At 39.6% G+C, this 21970-nt stretch overlaps 2 protein-coding genes across 2 annotated transcripts in view; one reads left to right on the forward strand and one right to left on the reverse strand.

The window, feature by feature from the left end:
* LOC125078668 (membrane-spanning 4-domains subfamily A member 4A-like) overlaps positions 1 to 21970 on the reverse strand; it is a 210631-nt gene that overhangs the window by 184193 nt on the left and 4468 nt on the right. The gene's annotated exons all lie outside the window — the stretch shown is intronic.
* LOC125078667 (membrane-spanning 4-domains subfamily A member 12-like) lies at positions 450 to 20251 on the forward strand. Its single transcript, XM_047691677.1, has 7 exons — positions 450 to 559; positions 9315 to 9594; positions 13078 to 13215; positions 13820 to 13876; positions 15411 to 15527; positions 19569 to 19679; positions 19867 to 20251. Exons 2-7 carry the CDS (start codon positions 9331 to 9333, stop codon positions 19966 to 19968), a joined length of 789 nt encoding a protein of 262 aa, XP_047547633.1. The 5' UTR covers positions 450 to 559; positions 9315 to 9330; the 3' UTR covers positions 19969 to 20251.

The following is a 21970-nucleotide window of genomic DNA, read 5'->3' on the forward strand; positions in this document are numbered from 1 at the left end:
TAGCTATGAGATGATCCTACTTTGGTGATTTCACAAAATCATAAATGTCTCTCTGTAAAATATATATTTACAAACAAAAGATTACAAAAAAAGATGTAAAAACAAAATCTAAATGAAAATATCATTATGTATGGGTGGTGGGAGTATGGATGCTTTTTTCTTTCTCTTTTTTTTTTTTTATTATCTACATTTTCCAATCTTATTCCTCTAACTTAAAAGGCATTGAAATGCAGTATGATGTTACACCGAGTATCAGAAAGTACAAAGGGGTTGGAGAAAATACCTACTTAAGTGTTTGGGTGTGTCAGAAAATGCTTCCCAGGAGAAAGGGGATGAAACCAAAGGCAGAGCAAGCATATTACAAAGTTTACAACTGAGACTATATATCCACTTCAGGCAAAAGAGCATCAACAGTAGAAGGACTTTGGAATTAAATAAAGATAGGAGACAGGCTGGATTGACACAAGGAAGTAAAAATTACCTATAATACCCAGATAAACATTTCCAACTGGCACAGAACTTGGAGAAAGAGAAAGCAGACAGGTGCCAAAGGAACAGAGTAAGTCTATTGACTTATTTGTCTACTTCTTCACCCAGACTAATGGGTATAAACAGCAGGGCTGGTCTGTGTGGGTTCTCTGCAGCATCTCATTCTCTAGGTTGGAGGGATGAAGCCAAATCTTGACTCTTAAATTAGGCCAAGTAGATAAATGAAGGGAAAAGAAATCAGGAGAGGGATGAAACAGGAAAAGAAACAAGGGAAAAATGAAAACTAGACAGAAATTTTTTAAAAAGAATGTCAGTTGCTCTAACACAGGTAAAAGATACTTCAAAAAAAAAAATTAAAAAATCAGGAGCACCTGTGTGGCTCAGTCGGTTAAGCATCTGCGTTCAGCTCAAGTCAGGATCCCAGAGTCCTGAGAGCTAGCTCCACATCAGGCTCCCTGCTCAGTGGGGAACCTGCTTCTCCCGTTCCCTCTGCTGCCCCCTCTGCTTTTGCTCTCTCGCTATCAAATAAATAAATAAAATCTTTTTAAAAAAATCAAAAGTTCATGCCAAGAGAGGAGACACATAGAAGGTTCGAATGTATGCCATTCTATAAATATTAATCAAGAAGGGGAAGGAATGTCCCAGTGTGAGCAATCTGATGATAATGTGGCTACCACAGGACCAAAAACACTGTAGCATTGCTTTGGTAACATATTCTAATTAAGGTGTTTTGTTATGGGGGGAAAAAACAAAAATAGGTGGGGAATAGCACTAATTTTCACTAAGTCGGTATTTTTATTCATGTATGTACTTGGGTAACATAGTAGAAATGATTTGGTATTATGCTACCCTGTATGCTACAACCTCTTCTCAAAAATTGCAGTCATATTCACCCTATACTGTTAAAAGCAACATTCATTTGGAAGGAATAAAGAAACTGGAATAAAGTAAATTATTCCAATTTTTACTTGTTCTTCTGTCCTTTATCAGTCCTGTCCTTCTGATCTCATCAGACTTATTTTCTGATGTGTTTCTTGGGTTTAAAAATAATTACAGTTGCTCTAATGTTTAGATGAAAAGACAACTGATAGTATTTTACCAACAGTCAAGAAAAAAATTCCATGATAGGTGCAATCAATGAAAACAGTCTATTCATTGGTTTCCCTTTTCTTTCATCATTTTCAGGATTACCCTCATTTCAACAATAATTTCTTAGTTATTCCCGCAAGCATTTTTCCCTCCCTCTGTGCCAAACTATGTACCCAGCAGAGCTGTTTACACATTAAGTCATTTTGGTATAAAGTCAAAGGATCAAGACTGGCCCAGCTCTTTAATTCTTGTTATAAAACCAGAATCCGACCCTGTAAAAATGTAACTGAGACTAGCATGATCGTTATAAATTATTAATAATCTGGATTCTGTATGGAACTTATAGCCAGGGCTTAGTCCAGAAAGTAAATAGCAAATATTAAATTTTAAAATGTTGATAATTAAATGAGAAGCCACAGGTTTCATATTAAATTTCTTAATGAAACAAACAAAACTGACAATAAACAACAGGAAAAGAAGGAGGTAATGAGATCACATACATGCAGAAACTGTTTAATTGCTTTAATACTTAAAAAAAAAAAACTCAAGGAAAATCTTGGTCTGGTTAATTTCTGTATCCTAAGCTCTCATTTCCTATCTCCTTGGTGTTGGCATTGACCTTTTGAGTCCAATCTCCATTATACACTTTTCATACGCTGATGATATCTACTTCTGAAACCTACCTTTGGGTTCTGATAACAGAAGGATAGCTACCTTTTATGAAGGCCTTACCATAGGCTGGGCAGTTTCAACAGCTTAATAGGAATTAGGATTATCTGATCTTCATACTGGCCACTTTGAGTTTTCTTCTACTTTTTTTTTAAAATTCAATTTAGTTAACATACACTTATTATTAGTTTCAGGGGTAGAATTTAGTGATTTTTCAGCTGCATATAACACCCAGTGCTCCTTACTTCAAGTGCCATCCTTAATGCCCATCACCTTGTTAACCCATCCCCCACACACCTCCCTTCCAGCAAACCTGTTTCTTATAGTTAAGACTCTCTCATCGTTTGCCTCCCTCTCGGTTTTGGTCTTATTTTTTTTTCCCCCTTCCCCTATGTTCCTCTGTTTTGTTCCTTAAATTCCACATATGAATGAAATCATATTGTATTTTTTTCCTCTGACTGATTTACTTTGCTTAGCATAATGCCCTCTATTTCCATCCACATCATTGCAAAAGGACAAGATTTCATCCCTTTTGATGGCTGAGTAATATTCCATTATATACATATATCACAATTTTATACATTCATCTCTCGATAGACAGACATCTCAGCTCTTTCCATTTTTTAGCTATTGTGGACATTGCCGCTATAAACATCAGTATACATGTGACCCTTCAAATCACTATGTTTGTACCCCTTGGATAAATACCTAGTAGTACAATTGCTGGGTCAAAGGGTAGACCTATTTTTTTTTACTTTTTGAGGAACTTCCATACTATTTCCAGAGTGGCTGCACCAGTTTGCATTCCCACCAACAGTGTAAGAGGGTTCCCTTTCTTCCCTATCCTCACCAACATTTGTTGCTTCCTGACTTGTTCATTTTAGCCATTCTGAACAGTGCGAGGTGGTATCTCATTGTGCTTTCGATTTATATTTTCCTGATGCCAAGTCATGTTGAACATTTTTTCATGTGTCTATTAGCCATTTGTATGTCTTTTTTTAAAAAAAGATTTTATTTATTTATTTGAGAGAGAGACAGTGAGAGAGAGCATGAGCAAGGAGAAGGTCAGAGGGAGAAGCAGACTCCCCATGGAGCTGGGAGCCCGATGCGGGACTCGATCCCGGGACTCCGGGATCATGAGCTGAGCCGAAGGCAGTTGTCCAACCAACTGAGCCACCCAGGCGTCCCCATTTGTATGTCTTTTAAAGAACCGTCTGTTCATGTCTTCTGCCCATTTCTTGACTGGATTGTTTTTTGGATGTTGAATTGAGTAAGTTCTTTACAGATTTTGGATACTAACCCTTTATCTGATAAGTCAATTGCAAATATCTTCTCCCACTGAGGTTGACTTCTAGTTCTGTTGATCGTTTCCTTTGCTGTGCAAAAGCTTTTTATCCTGATTAGGTCCCAATACTTTGTTTTTGCTTTCGTTTCCCTGGCCTTTGGAGACTGTTTAGTAAGAAGTTGCTGTGGCCAAGGTCAAAGAAGTTGCAGCCTGTGTTCTCCTCTAGGATTCTGATCAATTCCTGTCTCATATTTAAGTCTTTCACCCATTTTGAGTTTATTTCTGTGTATGGTGTAAGAAAGTGGTCCAGTACAAATGTACAAATGTAAAATATATATATATATATTTTAAAAAAGAAGCAAACCTGATCATATTTACCAGATGCTGACATTTTGGAGCATTCTTTCATCAGTAGACTTGGTACATGCAGAGGGAGAAGCCTGCTCAGCTGGCTCACAAACTGCCCTTTTAAAGATGCCCCTGCCAAGAGGCGGGGTTTAGTGTAGGGGCTCCAGCCCCCACTGGAGATCTTGTGTTCCTCTATGAAGTCAGACTGTGCTGGGGGGTGGGGCATAGTGGAGGAAGAAGAATATGGTGTCACCCAGCCCTCTTGTCCCAGAAAGCGGAACTACCGGTCACTGCTTTTCAGGAGGCCCTCTCATAAAAGCGACCAATCTCCTGTGGCCTGGGCTTTCATCAGTTCCCTGCCCTTAACTTGTCTGTTTCTGGGCCATCGGCACACCTGGCACCACAGAGCTCCTATATTTTATCTCTGGCTGGTGGCTGGGATGCAAAATTCCCAAGTTTTAAAGGGCCTGGCAAGGTGCAGGCCACTCCCCAACCACAGAGGAGAGCCTCGCAGCATGGCCAGCACTGTCCTGTCCCTGAAAAGCAGTTGCACAGTGCATGCATGGAGGCCAGAGTTTACTGTAACACTCACTGAAAACCTGGAACCAGGTTATCAGCTATGTGCAACTCAGTCCCCCATTCCATCCTTTCCCAGAAAAGCAATCAGAAAGAGGCTTGAATCTACTGTGGCAGACACTGGAAATCAGCAGACGCTTTGTCTGTGATCTGCCTGTGTCTCTGCTCTCTGCTCAGCTCTGCCACAGAAAAGCAGCTACTCGGCGTGCACAAAGAGGTTTAAGCCTACTGTGGCTCATGGTGAAAATTTAAGAGGTTTTCTGCCCTTCACACACACATCTGACCCTGTTGTTGAGCACTGCTCAATGGCTCCTGGCTGGACTTTTGTCTTGGAGATGCAAAATATGCTCTTTTTTTTTTTTTCTTTCTAGCGTAACAGAATTCATTGTTTTTGCACCACATCCAGTGCTCCATGCAATACGTGCCCTCTCTAATACCCACCACCTGGCTCCCCCAACCTCCTACTCCCCGCCCCTTCAAAACCCTCAGGTTGTTTTTCAGAGTCCATAGTCTCTCATGGTTCAGCTCCCCTTCCAATTTCCCTCAACTCCCTTCTCCTCTCCATCTCCCTATGTCCTCCATGTTATTTGTTATGCTCCACAAATAAGTGAAACCATATTAATTGACTCTCCCTGCTTGACTTATTTCACTCAACATAATCTCTTCCAGTCCCGTCCATGTTGCTACAAAAGTTGGGTATTCATCCTTTCTAATGCAGGCATAATACTCCATAGTGTATATGGACCACATCTTCCTTATCCATTCGTCCATTGAAGGGCATCTTGGTTCTTTCCACAGTTTGGTGACCATTGCTGCTATAAACATTGGGGTACAGATGGCCCTTCTTTTCACTACATCTGAATCTTTGGGGTAAATACCCAGTAGTGCAATGGCAAGGTCATAGGGAAGCTCTATTTTTAATTTCTTGAGGACTCTCCACACTGTTCTCCAAAGTGGCTGCACCAACTTGCATTCCCACCAACAGTGTAAGAGGGTTCTCCTTTCTCCACATCCCCTCCAATACATGTTGTTTCCTGTCTTGCTAATTTTAGCCATTCTAACTGGTGTAAGGTGGTATCTCAATGTGGTTTTAATTTGAATCTTCTTGATGGCTAGTGATGATGAACGTTTTTTCATGCATCTGATAGCCATTTGTATGTCTTCATTGGAGAAGTGTCTGTTCGTATCTTCTGCCCATTTTTTGATATAATTATCAGTTTTGTGTGTGTTGAGTTTGAGGAGTTCTTTATAGATCCTGGATATCAACCTTTTGTCTGTACTCTCATTTGCAAATATCTTCTCCCATTCCGTGGGTTGCCTCTTTGTTTTCTTGACTGTTTCCTTTGCTGTGCAGAAGCTTTTGATCTTGATGAAGTCCCAAAAGTTCATTTTCGCTTTTGTTTCCTTTGCCTTTGGAGACATATCTTGAAAGAAGTTGCTGTGGCTGATATCAAAGAGGTTACTGCCTATATTCTCCTCTAGGATTCTGATGGATTCCTGTCTCATGTTGAGGTCTTTTATCCATTTCAAGTTTATCTTTGTGTACGATGTAAGAGAATGGTCAAGTTTCATTCTTCTACATATAGCTGTCCAATTTTCCCAGCACCATTTATTGAAGAGACTGTCTTTTTTCCACGGTATATTTTTTCCTGTTTTGTCGAAGATTATTTGCCCATAGAGTTGAGGGTCCATATCTGGGCTCTCTATTCTGTTCCACTGGTCTATGTGTCTGTTTTTATGCCAGTACCATGCTGTCTTGGTGATCACAGCTTTGTAGTAAAGCTTGAAATCAGGTAACGTGATGTCGCCAGCTTTATTTTTGTTTTTCAACATTTCCTTAGCAATTTGGGGTCTGATTCCATACAAATTTTAGGATTATTTGCTCCAGCTATTTGAAAAATACCGGTGGAATTTTGATCGGAATGGCATTAAAAGTATAGATTGCTCTAGGCAGCACAGACATTTTAACAATGTTTATTCTTCTGATCCAAGAGCATGAAATGGTCTTGCATCTTTTTGTGTCTTCTTCAATTTCTTTCATGAGTGTTCATCAAATGTACTACAGGAGGGGGAGCTATCTTTCCCAGGGCAACCCAGGCAATCTCCTCACTGCAGCTTATCCTGAGGTCCCTATCCTGTTGTCCCTATCTCTCACGTTCTCCCTCTCCCTGACTGTGCTCCACAAAAAGGGTTCCCTTCCCATCACGGCCACGAGGTTTTCCTCTCCAATTCACAGCTCTAAACCTCACATCTACTGCGTTCTCTCCCTCTGCAGAGATTATTTCCTTAATCCTCAGATCATCTTCCTAGTTGTTCACAATAGCTGGATGTTGGTTTAGCTGTGATCAAAAGACAAGGCAAACACAGGGTAACCCTACTACTCCACATTCTTAACTACCTCCACACCAGTTACTATGACATCCTTAGTCTCCTTTTATAGCTGAGACACAGGGACTAACATGGATTTAGATAAGAAAATTGATCAAGGCCCCGGGGCCATTAAAGTAGCAGATTGGGGATTAGGGAGATGGCAGATTGGTAGCGTTTGAGTACTAAGTGGCCGCAGATCCCACATGCACGGGTAATGAAACCTCCTATTCTCAAATGCTATTAGAGAGTCATAGGGAGTTACTCCAAGAATCACAGCTATGGAACTGTTTGTTTAAAATAACTTTTTGTGAATTAAAATTTGTTTCCACTCTGAAAAAGTAATCTCTTTGTAATCAGAGGTTTCCAAAATGTGTTTCCCACCTTTCCATTGAGTCCTCAACCTTTTTCAGTTGTATCTAGCATCCCAGCAGCTTAGAGTTAAGGGTTGTGGGTACAGGTTCTGATGCAATTCTCTCACTGTTAACACGGGGAGGATATTAGTACCGGCCTCACTGGAGGTTTTAAAGACTAAGAGAGAGAATATACCTCACCCACTAAGCAATAATGTAGCCAACCACACAGTTATAACAGGTACAATTCTAAGGACTTTACATGGACTAACTCCTTAATACGCAAAGTAAATGTATAAGGAAGGTACTCTTAGGATCCTCATTTTACAGACGAGGAAAAGAGTTTAATGAACTTGCCAAACATACAGAGCTGATATCAGAGCCAGGATTCTAACCCCAAGTTCATGTTCTAAACCATGACACTGTACAGCCCCTATTCTGCCCACAGTGAGGGTTTAATAAAATGTTAGCTCTCTAGACAGCTCACTCAAGGCTCACAAGAAGAGGCCTTACTAACTTAATCACCGGATCATCAGAAAGTGAGACTGGTTTCTAGTCTTCCCCACAGCATGAGAAGACAGCAGGTTTGCTGCTGGGTGGTTGTAAGGACAGAGTCAGTTTACCAAGGCTGGCTTGGAACACCAGCTCTGCAAGCGTCCAGAGTGAGCAGCATGGGTGGCGGGGGGAGGGGGTGGTTTACTTCACAGCCAAGAGCTCAATTTTCTAGTTCAGGCTCTGCCACACATTTTCTATGTGACCTTGATCATAGCATTTAACTTGTATTGTTTTAGTTTCTCTTCTACAAACCAAGGGTAAAAGACAGAATGACTGGAATGGCTCTGAAATTTCAGGATTCTAGGACACAGTCTGAACAAGTATCCCTGCTAAAATGCCAGTGGTGCAACGTGCCAGTGGACTACTCATACTTCATACAGTGATGAAGGCATTCAGAACTCCTTCTTAATATTTATGGTGTACAAGAAAATTGTTCGGGGAGGATGTTTCAGAAAAGGAAACATCCTTTTTCCTTTTCCTTCCTGAAGACAAACAATTTTAAGTGTCATAATTTTTTTTCAAGGATTAATAGTGACTGATGTCCATATTAGTTGTCCTAATTGAATTCCAAAAAAAAATTCCTCTTGGCCAAAAAGGACCTGAGATACTCTGTGCTTCCGAAGGACAAAAATGAATCGGGAATCTCAAGTGAATTCTTCCTAAAGAACAAGACAATTTAATTGGCCATATGTGAAATACCTACTTGGAAAAGTAGTTACAAATAATTTTACTGTGGACTCCCTTCCTTACCATCCATTTGTATATTTGGTGCCATTAGTTTTCCATTTACTGCTGCAAAAAATTACCACAAATTTAGCAGCTGAAAACAACACAAATTCATTGTCGGACAGTTCTGTAGGCCACCAGTTTCACTAAGCTAAGATCACACTGTTGGTAGAGATGCATTCTTTTCCAGAGGCTCTAGGAAGAAGTTTGTTTTTGTTTTTTTCTCTGGCTTCTAGAGGCCACCCTAGTACTTGGCTCCCAAACCCTTCCTCCATTTTCAAAGCTAGCAACACAGCATCTCTCTGACCCCACTTCCATCACCACATCTCTTTGATTCTCTTCTACATCCCTCTTCCACTTTAAAGGACCTTGTGATTATACTAGGCCCACCCAAATAACCCAGGAAATCTCCCTGTTTTAAGGTTAGCTGACTGTCAAACCTTATATCATTTGTAACTTTAAATCCCCTTTGTCACGTAACCAAACACTCATGGCTTCCTCAATTAGAATGTGGACATTTCCGGGGGAGGGAAGATGCATTATTCTGCCTACCACCATCACTTCCCTCCCTCTGTTGTCCCTCAGATGCAATAAACTCAGGGAAGAATATATATAAATACTTTGCCAAATCAAATAGGGACTGGAAAATAAAGTCACTCCTGTCTTCCCCTCCTTCACTTCCTTTGAACTACAGGGTATACAGATTCCAAAGTCTAAAGAGGTTCATGTTTACGTTGGTCATCATTGCCCATTATTTGCTCACTTGCTCTATAGTATTTACATAGTATTTGACATTTGACAAGATTTTCTTTAACTTTTTTTTTGGGTAAATTAATCAGTTTGTTATGTTTTTGTAGTACTTAGGACACAGTGATGTCATCCCAGGCAACAACCCAGCCCCGAATATATGAAACCGTACTCAATCCTTACCCGCCAAACAGCATCATGGTTCCTGGGTTTCAACAACCTGTGGGTTTCACACACCTGGGAAACCAAGCTCAGAGTGGCCAGCCTCCCTTCCTCGGGTCTCCAGGAATCATCACCAACAGTCATCAAGGTCAAGGAAATACAGAGGTGGTAAACCCAGCTATGGGAACAGCAATCACAAACTTTAGAGAAGAAGCAAAGGTATTAGGGGTAAGTCTACTTACTATGAGAATTTTAATTTTGCACTTGCAAGGTTATATTGTACCTATAAGTAATAGGTGGAGAGAAGTTTATGATCTCATGACCTACGTCCAATCATTAAAAAGTTCTGAACGTTAATGGAAACTGTGTCCCTTTAAGGCAGAAATAATTCATCTGCATATAGACTTTACCCTGAGTTCAATTTATTTTAGATTCTAGCAAGACTCTAACAGGTGACAAAGTACTCTTCCGAGCAGGATGATTCAGTAACACTGACATTATGGAAACACCACTACTTCTAGCTTGATCTCACTTCTGCAAAGGACACTTTGGGCACCCTCAATCCCGTCTCAGATTAGTTGCAAGCCTGGTATTTGTGTATACAGGTAAATTCACATTAAAATGAACATTGGTAGCTGCCTTAAAAACAGAAGCAACTATCAATGAGCAGTCTGGGGGGACTGGGTGGGGAAGAATTCACGGCCATTCCATCTGCTGTGCCTTTCACCCAGGGCCTGTGCAGACATTATGACTTAACTGCCATTCTACTTCTACAAAGAGCACTTCAAACACTCATAATCTTGTTTATGTAAGAATTACAAGACATGCCCTACTTGTAGATGAAGATTCCACCTGCACAGAGAGAACTGTTAGTTTTTGCTGTGCTTTCCAAATACGCCATTCATGCCACTAACAATTCCACCCCACAGTACTCTCTCTCCTGTGTGCAGTTCTAACTTCTCTGCTAGAGCATTCAGTAGGTTATACTGAGTGCCCCTTATGTACCAGAAGCTCATCCAGTCATCTTAGTACTACTCAGTAAGTAAGTACTTAGTATTTACTTAGTATTACTACTATTTTAGGTTTCACCACTTTAGAAAAGTAAAAATGAGCATTGCACTCTCTAGCAGACAGATCTAGGCTGTGGGCAGGAGGCAGGTGGCCCCTTTGATTCTCCTCCTGGCAGAGAAAGGAAATCCCCTGCTCCCACTGAGCAAAAGGACAAACTGGGACCCCACAAAGCCAACCCCACACAGGTGTTAGGAATACTACAGAGAACAAAACAGGCACGATAACTGCCCTCATCTAGATCAGAATCACAGGCTCAGACTATACACATAAAACAGAACTAAAGTACACGATGTGTTAGAAGGTGATAAATGATGTGGACAGAACAAAGTGTAAAAGGGCTGGTTAGTACCAGGCAGTGTCCTTAGAAGATGACATTTGAGCAAAGACGAAGGGAAGAGCAAGCGACGCAGATACCAGGACGAGAGCTTCCAGGCAAAGTTGGGAGGATCGTTAGAGGAAAATGTGGGTGCTGTGTTTGTGAACAGGGAGGAGGCCAGTAAAGTAGAACAGTATGATGGAGGGAGGTTGTAGCCTCAAGGAGAGCAGAGGAAGGGTGGGGGCCAGACCCTGTGAGTCTGGAAGACAGAAGTCCTGGCTTGTACTCTAACACTGGAGCATTCTGCCTGGCAACGGAGAGGTACTCAAGAACAGCACTTTAAAGTGACAGAAACCATTTTATTTTTAAAAGTTCCAGCTGGTAGAATACTCCTCCCTAAAGATTGTACACTTATGCTATTAGTAGCTCCCAATCACCACAACAATGCAGGGACTTTAGGTGGTAGGATGGGGAGCATCTGCCTTAATTGATTCAGAACTCAAAGTGGTTCAGTGGCCAAAAGTCCAAATTACTGTCTGGCCTGCAGGCAAGTTTGGTAAGTAAATGGTAGAGCCAGCATTATACTAGGAGAAAAGTAAGCCAATACTAATCTGGTATCTGACTGCCATCAAGATGAAGGCAAGGATGAGAATAAGAAGTCTTTGGCCAGATGACTGAATTGCTGCTCTAAGGAAGAACTTGTAACAACTGATTATAATGCCTAATTCAGGAGTTCTTCAACTGAGATCCATGACTGGCTTTAGCCTGTGACACCTCTGAAGTCCTGTGCAACAGTGTTGTGTGTGTATGTACGGATGTGTAACAAGATTTTGTGTATCTGTATGAATGTGTGATGAGAGTTTTTCAAAAAGATTCATAGTTTTTATTATTCTCAAAGAAATTCATTACTCAAAGAAAATATTAATCTCTTAGCATTATTTAGGAAGCTGTGATTTTTTCCAACTGTTTCAACTTAATAACTGTATTCAGTAGCAAGTTATTAAAGAAATAAACACAGCAATGTTTGTATTTGCAGTCTTCTTGGACAGATAAGATGTAAGCTTGGGAAGAAACCAAAGGTAAACCTGCAGTTAGCTTCTGGCCCAAACTAGAAGCACTTATTTTTCACAAATATGTTTATTCAGGATGAAATAAGGTGCCCTAAGAGGTACAAAATAGATCTCATCTTTGAGAATATGTCTTGGCCAATAAGAAAATATTTGCATGCCTGTAATTAAAAAAAAGAACAATATAAATTCTTACAAAACCAAGTAATAATATGTCTAATTTATATAAGATAAAACAGAAGTTTAGAAAGAGAAAAGATAGCTGAAATTGACTAATATAATCAAGATAACTTCATGGAAGAGCTGGAGCTGAGCCCGAGGGAAAGCCGTATTTAATAGTTAAAAGTCATGGGCTCTGGAATCAATTTGTTGCCCCTCAGTAATCATATGGACACTGCTATGCTCTGAATGACATCCCAAAACTCCTATGTTGAAATCCTAACCCTAACAATGATAGTATTAGGACATGGGCCTTGAGGAGGTACTTACTAGTAGAAGGTGGAGCTCTCAGGAATGGGCGTATGAAAGAGGCTCCTCAGAGATCGTGAGCCCTTCTCCACTATGTGAGGACACAGTGAGGAGGCACCATTAGGAGCCAGGGGGAGGGCCCTCACTAGAAGGCAACCATGCTGGTACTTTGAACTTAGAACCTCCCAGCCTCCGGAACTGTAGCAAAACATTTCTATTGTTTATAAGCTACCCAGAGGGTAGCGCAGTACTTTCTTGTAGCAGCCTGAGAAGACGGAAACAGGCATCTCTGTGTCTCTATCCAGCTTCTGGGAAGATTACATGAAATAATAAATGTGAAGTGTTGAGACTGCTCTCAAACATGTAGTTAACCCCTTGAGACTTCCTTCATGATATTTTCCCCATTACTGGGATCTCCCAAGCAGAGAACAGGTCTGTCTGAAACAGCCATCAAAGTCACAGTTAAAGCATTTTTTCAGAGAGTCTTTTAGAGGCTCTTCAGGGACACCAATGCATGCTTAATCAGTAGCACCTTCTGAAGAGCTCTCCTTGGCCACCCTTACAAGCCACCCCAAACACCTCAAACAAGGCCCATGAGGAGGGCCCTGTGCCAGTGTATGCCAAAATCTTCATGGCTCACCTCCTACTGTAAAGGTATGTATGCCTAAAGGACATTCGTGGATCTTGAGAGAGGGTACAATAAATAAGCAGCAGCAGCAATGTCAGTAATGTCTCATTAGTGACTGTAAATGAAGAAACAACTTTAAAATGTCTGTTTTCTTTTTTCAGGCAATCCAGATCATGATTGGATTGATGCACATTGGTTTCGGAACTATTTTGGGTTTCATGTACACCACTTATGGATCGGTTTTCGGATTTGCATCCCTTGCTGTTATTAGTGGATATCCATTCTGGGGTGGCATCTCTGTGAGTAAGCTGCTACAACACTTATCCATCTCAGTTTACTGAGGACAGCTACCCCTTGCCTATGCGCAACTCATTTTCTGATCAGCTTCACATCTGATCAGCTGAAAAATTGAGAAATAACAGCTCTGTTTGGGTATAAATAAGGGAGAGCTTCTGTTCTCCATTTTAACCTGTGGCTTAAACTCATACCCTCAAGTTTACTCTGATCCAATAACCAAGAAGCCAGAGTTTTAGTTCCTGATTACATTTAAGATGGAAATGTATGTATTGGGTAGAGAGGGGCAAAAGGAGGTGATGGGGAGCATGATTAAAACTATGCAAATGATCATGACAAGAGACTGAGCTACGAGTTCACAGACCATCAGCAGAAGGTAAGCTCACAAAAGAATGAGCTCCTTACATGCAAGAAACTAAGGGGAGAAAAAAGGGAGAAGTCAAATGGACACAATTTCTGAAGATTTCTCCAGAAAATTGGAGAAGTATGAGAGGAATTTTTTGATAGGTAAACTAGATGAATATAAATAGACCAGTCTTTCCTACAAAGAGAGAAGCTCCCAGGACTGAAGAACCCATCTTTCATAAATAAATGTGTCTGTTTCTACAGTTCATTACTACGGGTACTCTCTCTATACTGGCGTCCAAGAAGCTTTCTCCTAGTCTGGTAAGTCAGAATGTTTCTACTTATTAAACTCTTCTGAAGATTCATTTAATTGATTTGGAGAGGAAAATTGAGAAAGTGGATTCAGCAAATGCAAAGGGGAGCACTTTTTCCCAAAACTATTTCTACTGATTGCCTCCATGGTATGGGTGCCTCAGCATGGTCCACAAAATTTGCCCCTCGGAAATGCCCCTTCTGATTCTTCAATCACAAAAGTGAGAAGTGGTATAGATAAGGTTGTTGAGCTTTACCCTAAAGGCTACCTGGCTCAGTTGGGTCACACTGAATTAGGGGAAGCCCAAAGCAGAATATAGGAGCCAGGAAATACCCACCTGCCACTTCACTATCAAAGACTCTATTATTCATTTGCCATTTCTCAGTTCTGCCTTGGTTTGTATTTTTATTTTTTATTTGCACATATCTCCTATTTTTACTCAGATTTGACTTTTGTTTTACAGTATGTTAAATCATCATTAAAAGCACCAACTGGGTACACAAAAAGAGTTTATAAAAATAATCACTGAGACAGGTCTCTCAATTCTCCTGGTCACAGCTCTCCAACTTTTGCAATTTCCTGGTCTACTTCTGAAACAGGACAAAGAAAATGATTTGCGAAGATATAGTGACAACTAGAGCAGAGGTGGTTTCAAGATTATATTTATTCCAGCACAAGAGGAAAGAATGGAAAAATGGGAACACAGAATCACACTGTTCATGTTCTCCTAGATACCAGAGACTAGACTAGAGGCTAGAACAGACACTAAACTAGACACTAAACATTAAACTAGAGACTAGACTAAAAACCAGGCTAAACTAAATTAAATCAGCCTAATCCCAATTAACCACTTCTGTTGTGATAAAAAAAAAAAAGTAGACCATCCTTCTCTGGACGATTTACGGATCCTTTGATGTTGTCCCAACACAGAACGTGTCAGAATCTTCTTGTAGAAACAGGAAAGTTTTGTACTCTACCCTACACTTCTACCCACAAAAGCCTAATGAGTTCCTCATTCTAAATCTGGATTTTTTAATCTAGTCCCTAGAAAGACTTCAGGGTTTTCATCAATTTCTAATTTTATCAGCAAAGATGTTTTTTCATACATACTTTTCCATCTATAAAACTGGATGCTACATAGTATTACATCATATGGTCATTGTAAGACCTTCATGAGATACTGTATTTAAATGATTTAAACACAGCGCCTGTCACAGAAAAATGCTCATTAATGGTTTATTTGTTGTTTTATTACTTTAAAGGGGAAAAATTGTTATTGTGTGTGAGGCTTTTAGGCAACCCCAGCAGATGAGCTTCTGTTTTGTATTATTTACATTTTTCTACAGATTTCAGAAGTACACTACATTTAGGCTGCATACAGAGTAGTTTTCATGAAAACTCAGAAAGGCAGAGGAAGAAAAGTCATTTCAACTTCAAAAATTTTTTTAAGATTTCAAAGATTAAGAACCATTACATTAACTGTTTCTTACTTATTCAATTTTTTTCTCCTATATGATTTGTTTTTCCTGTCATCTCCATTAGATCAAAAGCAGCTTAGGAATGAACATTGTCAGTACTATCTTTGCCTTCATTGGAGTGATTCTGCTGCTGGTGGATGTGAGCATCAATGGCCAACCCAACCAAGACTACTGGGCAGTTGTAAGTATCCCATGATCTACCATGTGCCTCCCCTACACTCTCACACAGAGGGTCCATTTTTTTTTACCTCTCATGACTGTATAGTAGCCCTAGTGGAAAATCCCTTTTTCTATTCCAGCCCTATTCCTGATCATGTGATCTCTAGAACTGCAGAAAAAGTGGGAGAGCTATCTCTACAGATGAACTAGGGCAGAAAGGACATCCTTTATTGGTCTCACATGACCAATGGGGGACAACACCTAAGGACACTTAAAGATACCCAGATAGAATTTTCCAAAAATTTTAAACTCTATGTAAATAAGATAGTCAAGTTATTACATAGTTTTATTTTAGAGTAAGTATGGGATGAAGGGTAACTGGCTACAACAAGGACATTTCGCTTTTATTAGAGAAACTCAAAGAATGAAGCAACTTCAAAATGAAACACGTGCCTCTCAATGTTCTCGAGACAGAACTGTCCATTCATAATCACATTAGACAAAGCACAGACTCTGACAATTACCCCAAGAGTGGAGAAAGTGTAAAGAAGCACTTATAAGAGGGCAAGAATATGAGGCAACTTCTTGGTAAGTAAGAAGGAAAGAAGCAAGAACACAAAATTTATCCTCTATAATACCAAACCAAGAAACAAAAATTACTCAAAAACTACCTTTTAAATTAGCATCCACGTAAAAAACCAAATGAGTCTGCTGTGTCTCAAGGTGGCAGAAGAAAGTACATCGCCTGATCCTGTCTTCTATTCCCCAGAAACAAAACTAAGAAAAGCAGGACACCAAAAAATACGGACAAGTCACACTAAGGCTCTCCAAGCTGAGCTAAGAAGACTTAGGTGGAAAGCAGCCAGTTCTAAGAAAGTATAAAGCAGGGCCACCTGGGTGGCTTAGTTAAGCATCTGACTTTGGCTCAGGTCATGATCTCAGGATCCTAAGACTGAGTTCTGCATCCAGCTCACCACCCAACCAGGAGTCTGCTTGTCCCTCTTCCTCTCCCCTCCCTTTGCTCATGCACTCACTCACTCTAATAAATAAAATCTTTAAAAAAAAAAAACAAAAAAGAAAGAAAGTATAAAGCAAATCCTGAATGGCAAAAGCCCTTGTGTAGCACCCCAGGACCTCAAGAAAAGTAAAGCACCAGAATTAACATCTTTCAGTACCCCCTTGATAACGTGGAGAAATTAGCAGAAATCTATAGGAACAGAATATACCTCTGGTCTTGTAGCAGGTCTTAGTATAGACATTTCTCAAAAGAAAGAGAAAGCAAAGTCTACATCCAATAGCAAGAATTGTGCTCAGTGCCAGCTAAGTCATCTCTTTCACTGCTACAGCTGCATGGTTAGCATTCAGTAAAATGAACATAAAACAGTATCTGCCTCTGAAATTGAAACTGGAAACAAGAAAGACAAAATCAATGTAGTTAAGTAGAAACACAATCAAGGAAAACTTGCCTATACTATATCTAAACAAAAGTAAAGCCTGTATATCGTTGTTCACTTTAAGAACGAGAAAATTGAAAAAAAAAATGGTAGGAAAACTATCCAAATACCTTAGAGTGACTAAAGGAAGAAATGAAAGGATAAAGGGAAGGAAAAAGGAAAGAAGATTTAAGATTCCCATGGGTCAGGAGAAACACTCAGATGCCTATTGCTTATTCTGAGAAAAAGATACATTTCAGCTGATTGGAATAAAAGACATGTCAGATGATAAAATGGATGCAAACACATGTGCTTTCCTTTTTCCTCACAAGATGTGCCCTGGTTTGATGGGAATGTGAGTCACATAAATCAGGAATACACTGAGTTTCCTCATTATCATGGTTAGATTCCTTACCTATCTGGAAAGCCACACCCTCAAATTTTAGCTCAAATTCTTGTCCTATGAAACAGTGACTAGTCTGTGATTACCATATGTCCCAGACATAGCACTTGGGTTTCAGGAACTGGTATTCAATTCAATTCTAGGTACATATTTCTCAATTTAACACAGAGACAACAAAAGGAAATTCCAAGTAGCAGGACAAACCATGTTATACCATAGCATGTCAGTGGTACAGATTTTAAAAAATGGAAGAAATATTATCCAATTATCTATAGAAGACTCCCCATGAGCATTTTGTACTACTGAAAATCATTAATAAGAAAACAAAATGACAGAAGAAAATAAAAGAACACTGCAGTATTACAGAAATCAACTGAGTACTTCAAACCACTGTTACAGATCTAGTAAAGAAACCACACACAGCAAGAGATAGAATGGACTCAGGTAAAAATGGTAGAGAGAAAAACTGTAGTCACAGTCTTCACAGAAGAAAATGACAAATATATTAAATAACTAGAGAGAAAATGATAAACATGGAAGACAGGCAAGTTTCATCCAACATAATAAGTGGTTTCCCTAAGTTAGAGAATCCAACAAATGGTACAGAAAAAAATGTATACTTTTTCAGTATTATTCCAGTAATTTTCAGTATTATCCTAGTAATACTAAAAAGATCCTGAAGTAAGAGAATAACTGAACTTGTACATTGAAAGAGAATAACCTATACTGGGAGAAAGACATGTAAAATAATGGAGATAAATGACATAGGTATAGATATAGACCGTTGTTATGATAGAAAGTACAACAAAGGGTTCTTTAAGATTTTAAGGAGAAAAATCCAGTACCTATGACCTGGAAAAAAAATCAGTATGATTCAGTCCCCACCACAGCAACATTCAATGGGGGAAAATAATGAAGCAATGTCATAAAGTTTTGATGAACAGAAACTGTGACTCAAGAATAACACATCCAATAAAATTCTTGTACAAGCATAAAAGCAAAAACAAGATACTCTCAGTAAACAATGATAACACACTGGTGCTTAAAAAAAAAAAAAGAATATTACACCATATAAGAGGTAAGTTAAATCAAGATTCAGAAAGGCAGGGAGAAACTATGTAAAGAGATAAGCAAACACATGACCATTTAAATATTCATCTAAGACTGTAAGACTGAACAACTGGAGAAATGACAGCTATAGAAGTGAATATAAAGCTTTTAATGTTCACCCAGCACCCTCCACCAAAAAACATGAAAAACCACAAAAACACCAAAAACTGGGATGTAAAGAGAGGGAAGAAAAGAGAGATGTCAAATGAGAGTGCCACTTGCCTCATTTTTCATAGCAATCACTTCATACTGCCTAAAAATGGAAACTTGGTTTAAAATTACTTCAGCTTCTTCATGGATTCCTAAACTTTTAACTCTGGCAGACTTAATTTACCTATTTCTATTCTTTCAAAGATCAAGTAATACTTTTGCTCCAAAATAGCAAGTACAAAACCATTCCATTCTTCAAGAACAATGTTTCTATCTCTTGCTTTCTCTCATCCCCTCTCTCGTTCTGCTTCCTCTCTTGCCGTCACTCCATGCATCCATTTCTCTATCTGCCTTTCAGCCTCTACGTAGAGACTGGAAATAATAGACAACAAATTTCAATTTTGCTTATTTCTAGGCAGTGACATTAGGGATGACTTTTTTTTTAAGATTTTATTTATTTGACAGAGATCACAAGTAGGCAGAGAGGCAGGCAGAGAGAGAGAGAGAGAGAGAGAGAGGAGGAAGCAGGCTCCCCTCTGAGCCGAGAGCCTGATGCCAGGCTCCATCCCAGGACCCTGGGATCATGACCTGAGCCGAAGTCAAAGGCTTTAACCTGCTGAGCCACCCAGGCCCCCCTAGGGAAGACTGTTTTCTATATAACTTGATTTTTTTAAATAAGTAGGTAACATTTTTATAAAAACAAGAAAGCCATCACAAAGGAAAAAAAGGTACTTCCTTTATAATGTTTCTAAATAGTCTGGTAGAGAAAAAGAAATTCTTCTGACATTTTAAAGAAAATTCAAAATTAATTCACATTCCCTGAAATAAGCATTTGATGATAATAGAGAAACAACATGGAGTAAGTTGAGCAGGAGAATGGCACATTTGATGAGTCAAAAACTTTGTGAAGCTTGTGTGAAGACTTCTTGATTAGTCAAAATTTTGGTATGTTTTTCCCTGATTTCAGCTTTCTGGGAAAGGAATTACAGCCATGCTGATTATCTTCTCTCTCCTGGAATTCTACACAAATTCTACTACAGCCTATTTTTCCAAACGAGCAATCACCAAAATCAACAGGGTGAGCCGGGCCTCTTCTCTGTAAAATACTCTGAGTATGTGCTGGGGAAATACAGACAAGTGTCAGCCAAGTCCCACTTCGGGTTAACAAGAGCGCACTTTGTCTTTGAGTCATGGGGTGGGGACAGGGTGGAGCACGGGACGGAATAGGATTATAGTAATAATACTGCTTGTTTTGTTCATTCCAGCCTGTCCTGGTTATTCCCAACGTGTATACAGTCAGTCCCTTGGAACCAGGGGTTTTCTCAGCTCCTCCCAGAAATGATGGCCACCTCACTCATGCCACTTAACACAACAAGGAGAGGCACCTGGGTAGTGCAATCGGTTGAGCATCTGACTCTTGGTTTCCACTTGGGTTGTGATCCTGGGATGGAGCCTCATGTCAGGCTTCACATTCAGTGCAGAGTCAACTTCAGATTCTCTCTCCCTCTCCTTCTACCCTTCCCACTCTTGTGCACACACACATCCCCTCCCCCTAAAATAAATTTAAAAAATCATATAAAAGAATTTGGCTAAAAACAAAAAGAAGCAGCAAGCAATCTCATGAAGTTAAACTGCTCTGCAGGAACTTAAGAAGCTGGTCTCTGCTGTCCACGATGATTGCTCATCTTTCAAGACTGTGTTTAAGATTTTTCTTAGTTTGTCATTAATGATAACTGCATGTAACATAACTCCCTGCCACATGTATATACCACTACCACGCTGGGGAGATGGATGACCAGAAGACTGAAAATGGCTCACAGTATTTTGTACATTGATTTCATCAAACCCTGCCTCCTGGATAGCTACAAAGCTTTGCTATTTACAGAGTATTTTTCATGTTCATTAAACTCATTTGCAAGGGGACAAGAATAGGCCAAGGATGGTACACTGGGGGAGTTTTATCCAGATTATGGCTGTTTTGTTTCTGAAATGGGAAAAACATGGGCATGTTTAAAAGCCAATGGGAACAATCCAGACACACTAGAAAGCTACTGAATATAGGAGAGAAAAGGGATGATTGCAGTCTAAGTATCAAGAAATCAAAAGTGTACATGGAAGGCATGGCCTAAGTCATGAGGAAGGGTGGTTTATCTGCATGAAAGAAAGGAGGATATCATTTTGCCTATATCAATAGGTTTGCAGAGATGGTACAGAGTATGTAGGAGGCTCCATTATGATGGCTCGTGTCATCCTCATCAAAGCAGAAATGAGGTCATGCCCAAGGTGGGGGTCATGTGTAGAATGAGAATATTGAACAAAAAGGGTGGTTTTGGATAAGCCATGGAAATAGAGAATAAACTGATCAGAGAAACAGATGAGGACTGCCAGGCTGTACCAAGGGCACATTTAAAGAAGTGGTCACACATTTATAGCACAAACAAACTGATTGCTTTGGCAAGACTTGGTCGCTCAGATGTGAATCCAGATATAGGGCCAATTTGGTTTTGTCCAGGATTAGGGTTTTGCAAGAGGGGATGATAAAATACCAAAGGGGCAAAAAAGCGTGGGATATCGTCAGAAGTATTACTGCCATGATGGACTATGAGTCTAAACTGGATTAAGAAGAGAAGGGAAAAAAGTACAGATAGATTCGTCAAATATTGTTATCTGCCTTTCTCCACAGAGCTGTTGGAAAGACCAAAAAAGACAACAGTATGTGAAAACAGTTTGGAAACAGCAAAGTAGCACCCATTTTTGAAGCTTCAGAGTTATTTTTAAAAGCCAAATGGGACAAAACAGATAGGGAAAGAATAGGTAGAGAAATCAAAATCAAGGAAGAGGCAGATGAGAAGAATGGAATTCCTGTATCTGGGAAAGCAGATGTATTATGTGAATGTTACATAGTTCCAAATTTCCTCCTCTGCCTGGGTCCCAACTGTTTAGCAGTTTGGGTGATCAGGAATGCTGTGTCCTCCACCACGAAGCTTGGCAGCTAAGTGAAAGTAAAGACATATGCTCTATGGTCTGAGGGTCTAGGAACTAAATAGTGCTCCCAAAATGGCTGTAGGAGTGGCATACTATAAATCCACATAAATGACTTAAAAAGTAAAACTTGCTTTATGGAAGAGAAGCGTTTCTAGCAAAGTTGATTTTTAAAATAAATTTCCATCGAGCACATTCTATTTTTCACTTTACTTTAGTAGTAGTACTAATGGTAACAGCAAATATTTAGCCCACTCTATGTGCTAGGCACATCCCTAAACACTTATATAAATTAATACACTTAGTGCTCACAAGATCTCTGTGAAACAAGTACTATAATCAGCATCCTTTCCAGATGAGAAAACTAAAGCAAAGAGATTAAATCTT

Source organism: Lutra lutra, chromosome 10 (genome assembly GCF_902655055.1).
Source record: "Lutra lutra chromosome 10, mLutLut1.2, whole genome shotgun sequence".
In the NCBI taxonomy this organism is placed as follows: domain Eukaryota; kingdom Metazoa; phylum Chordata; class Mammalia; order Carnivora; family Mustelidae; genus Lutra; species Lutra lutra.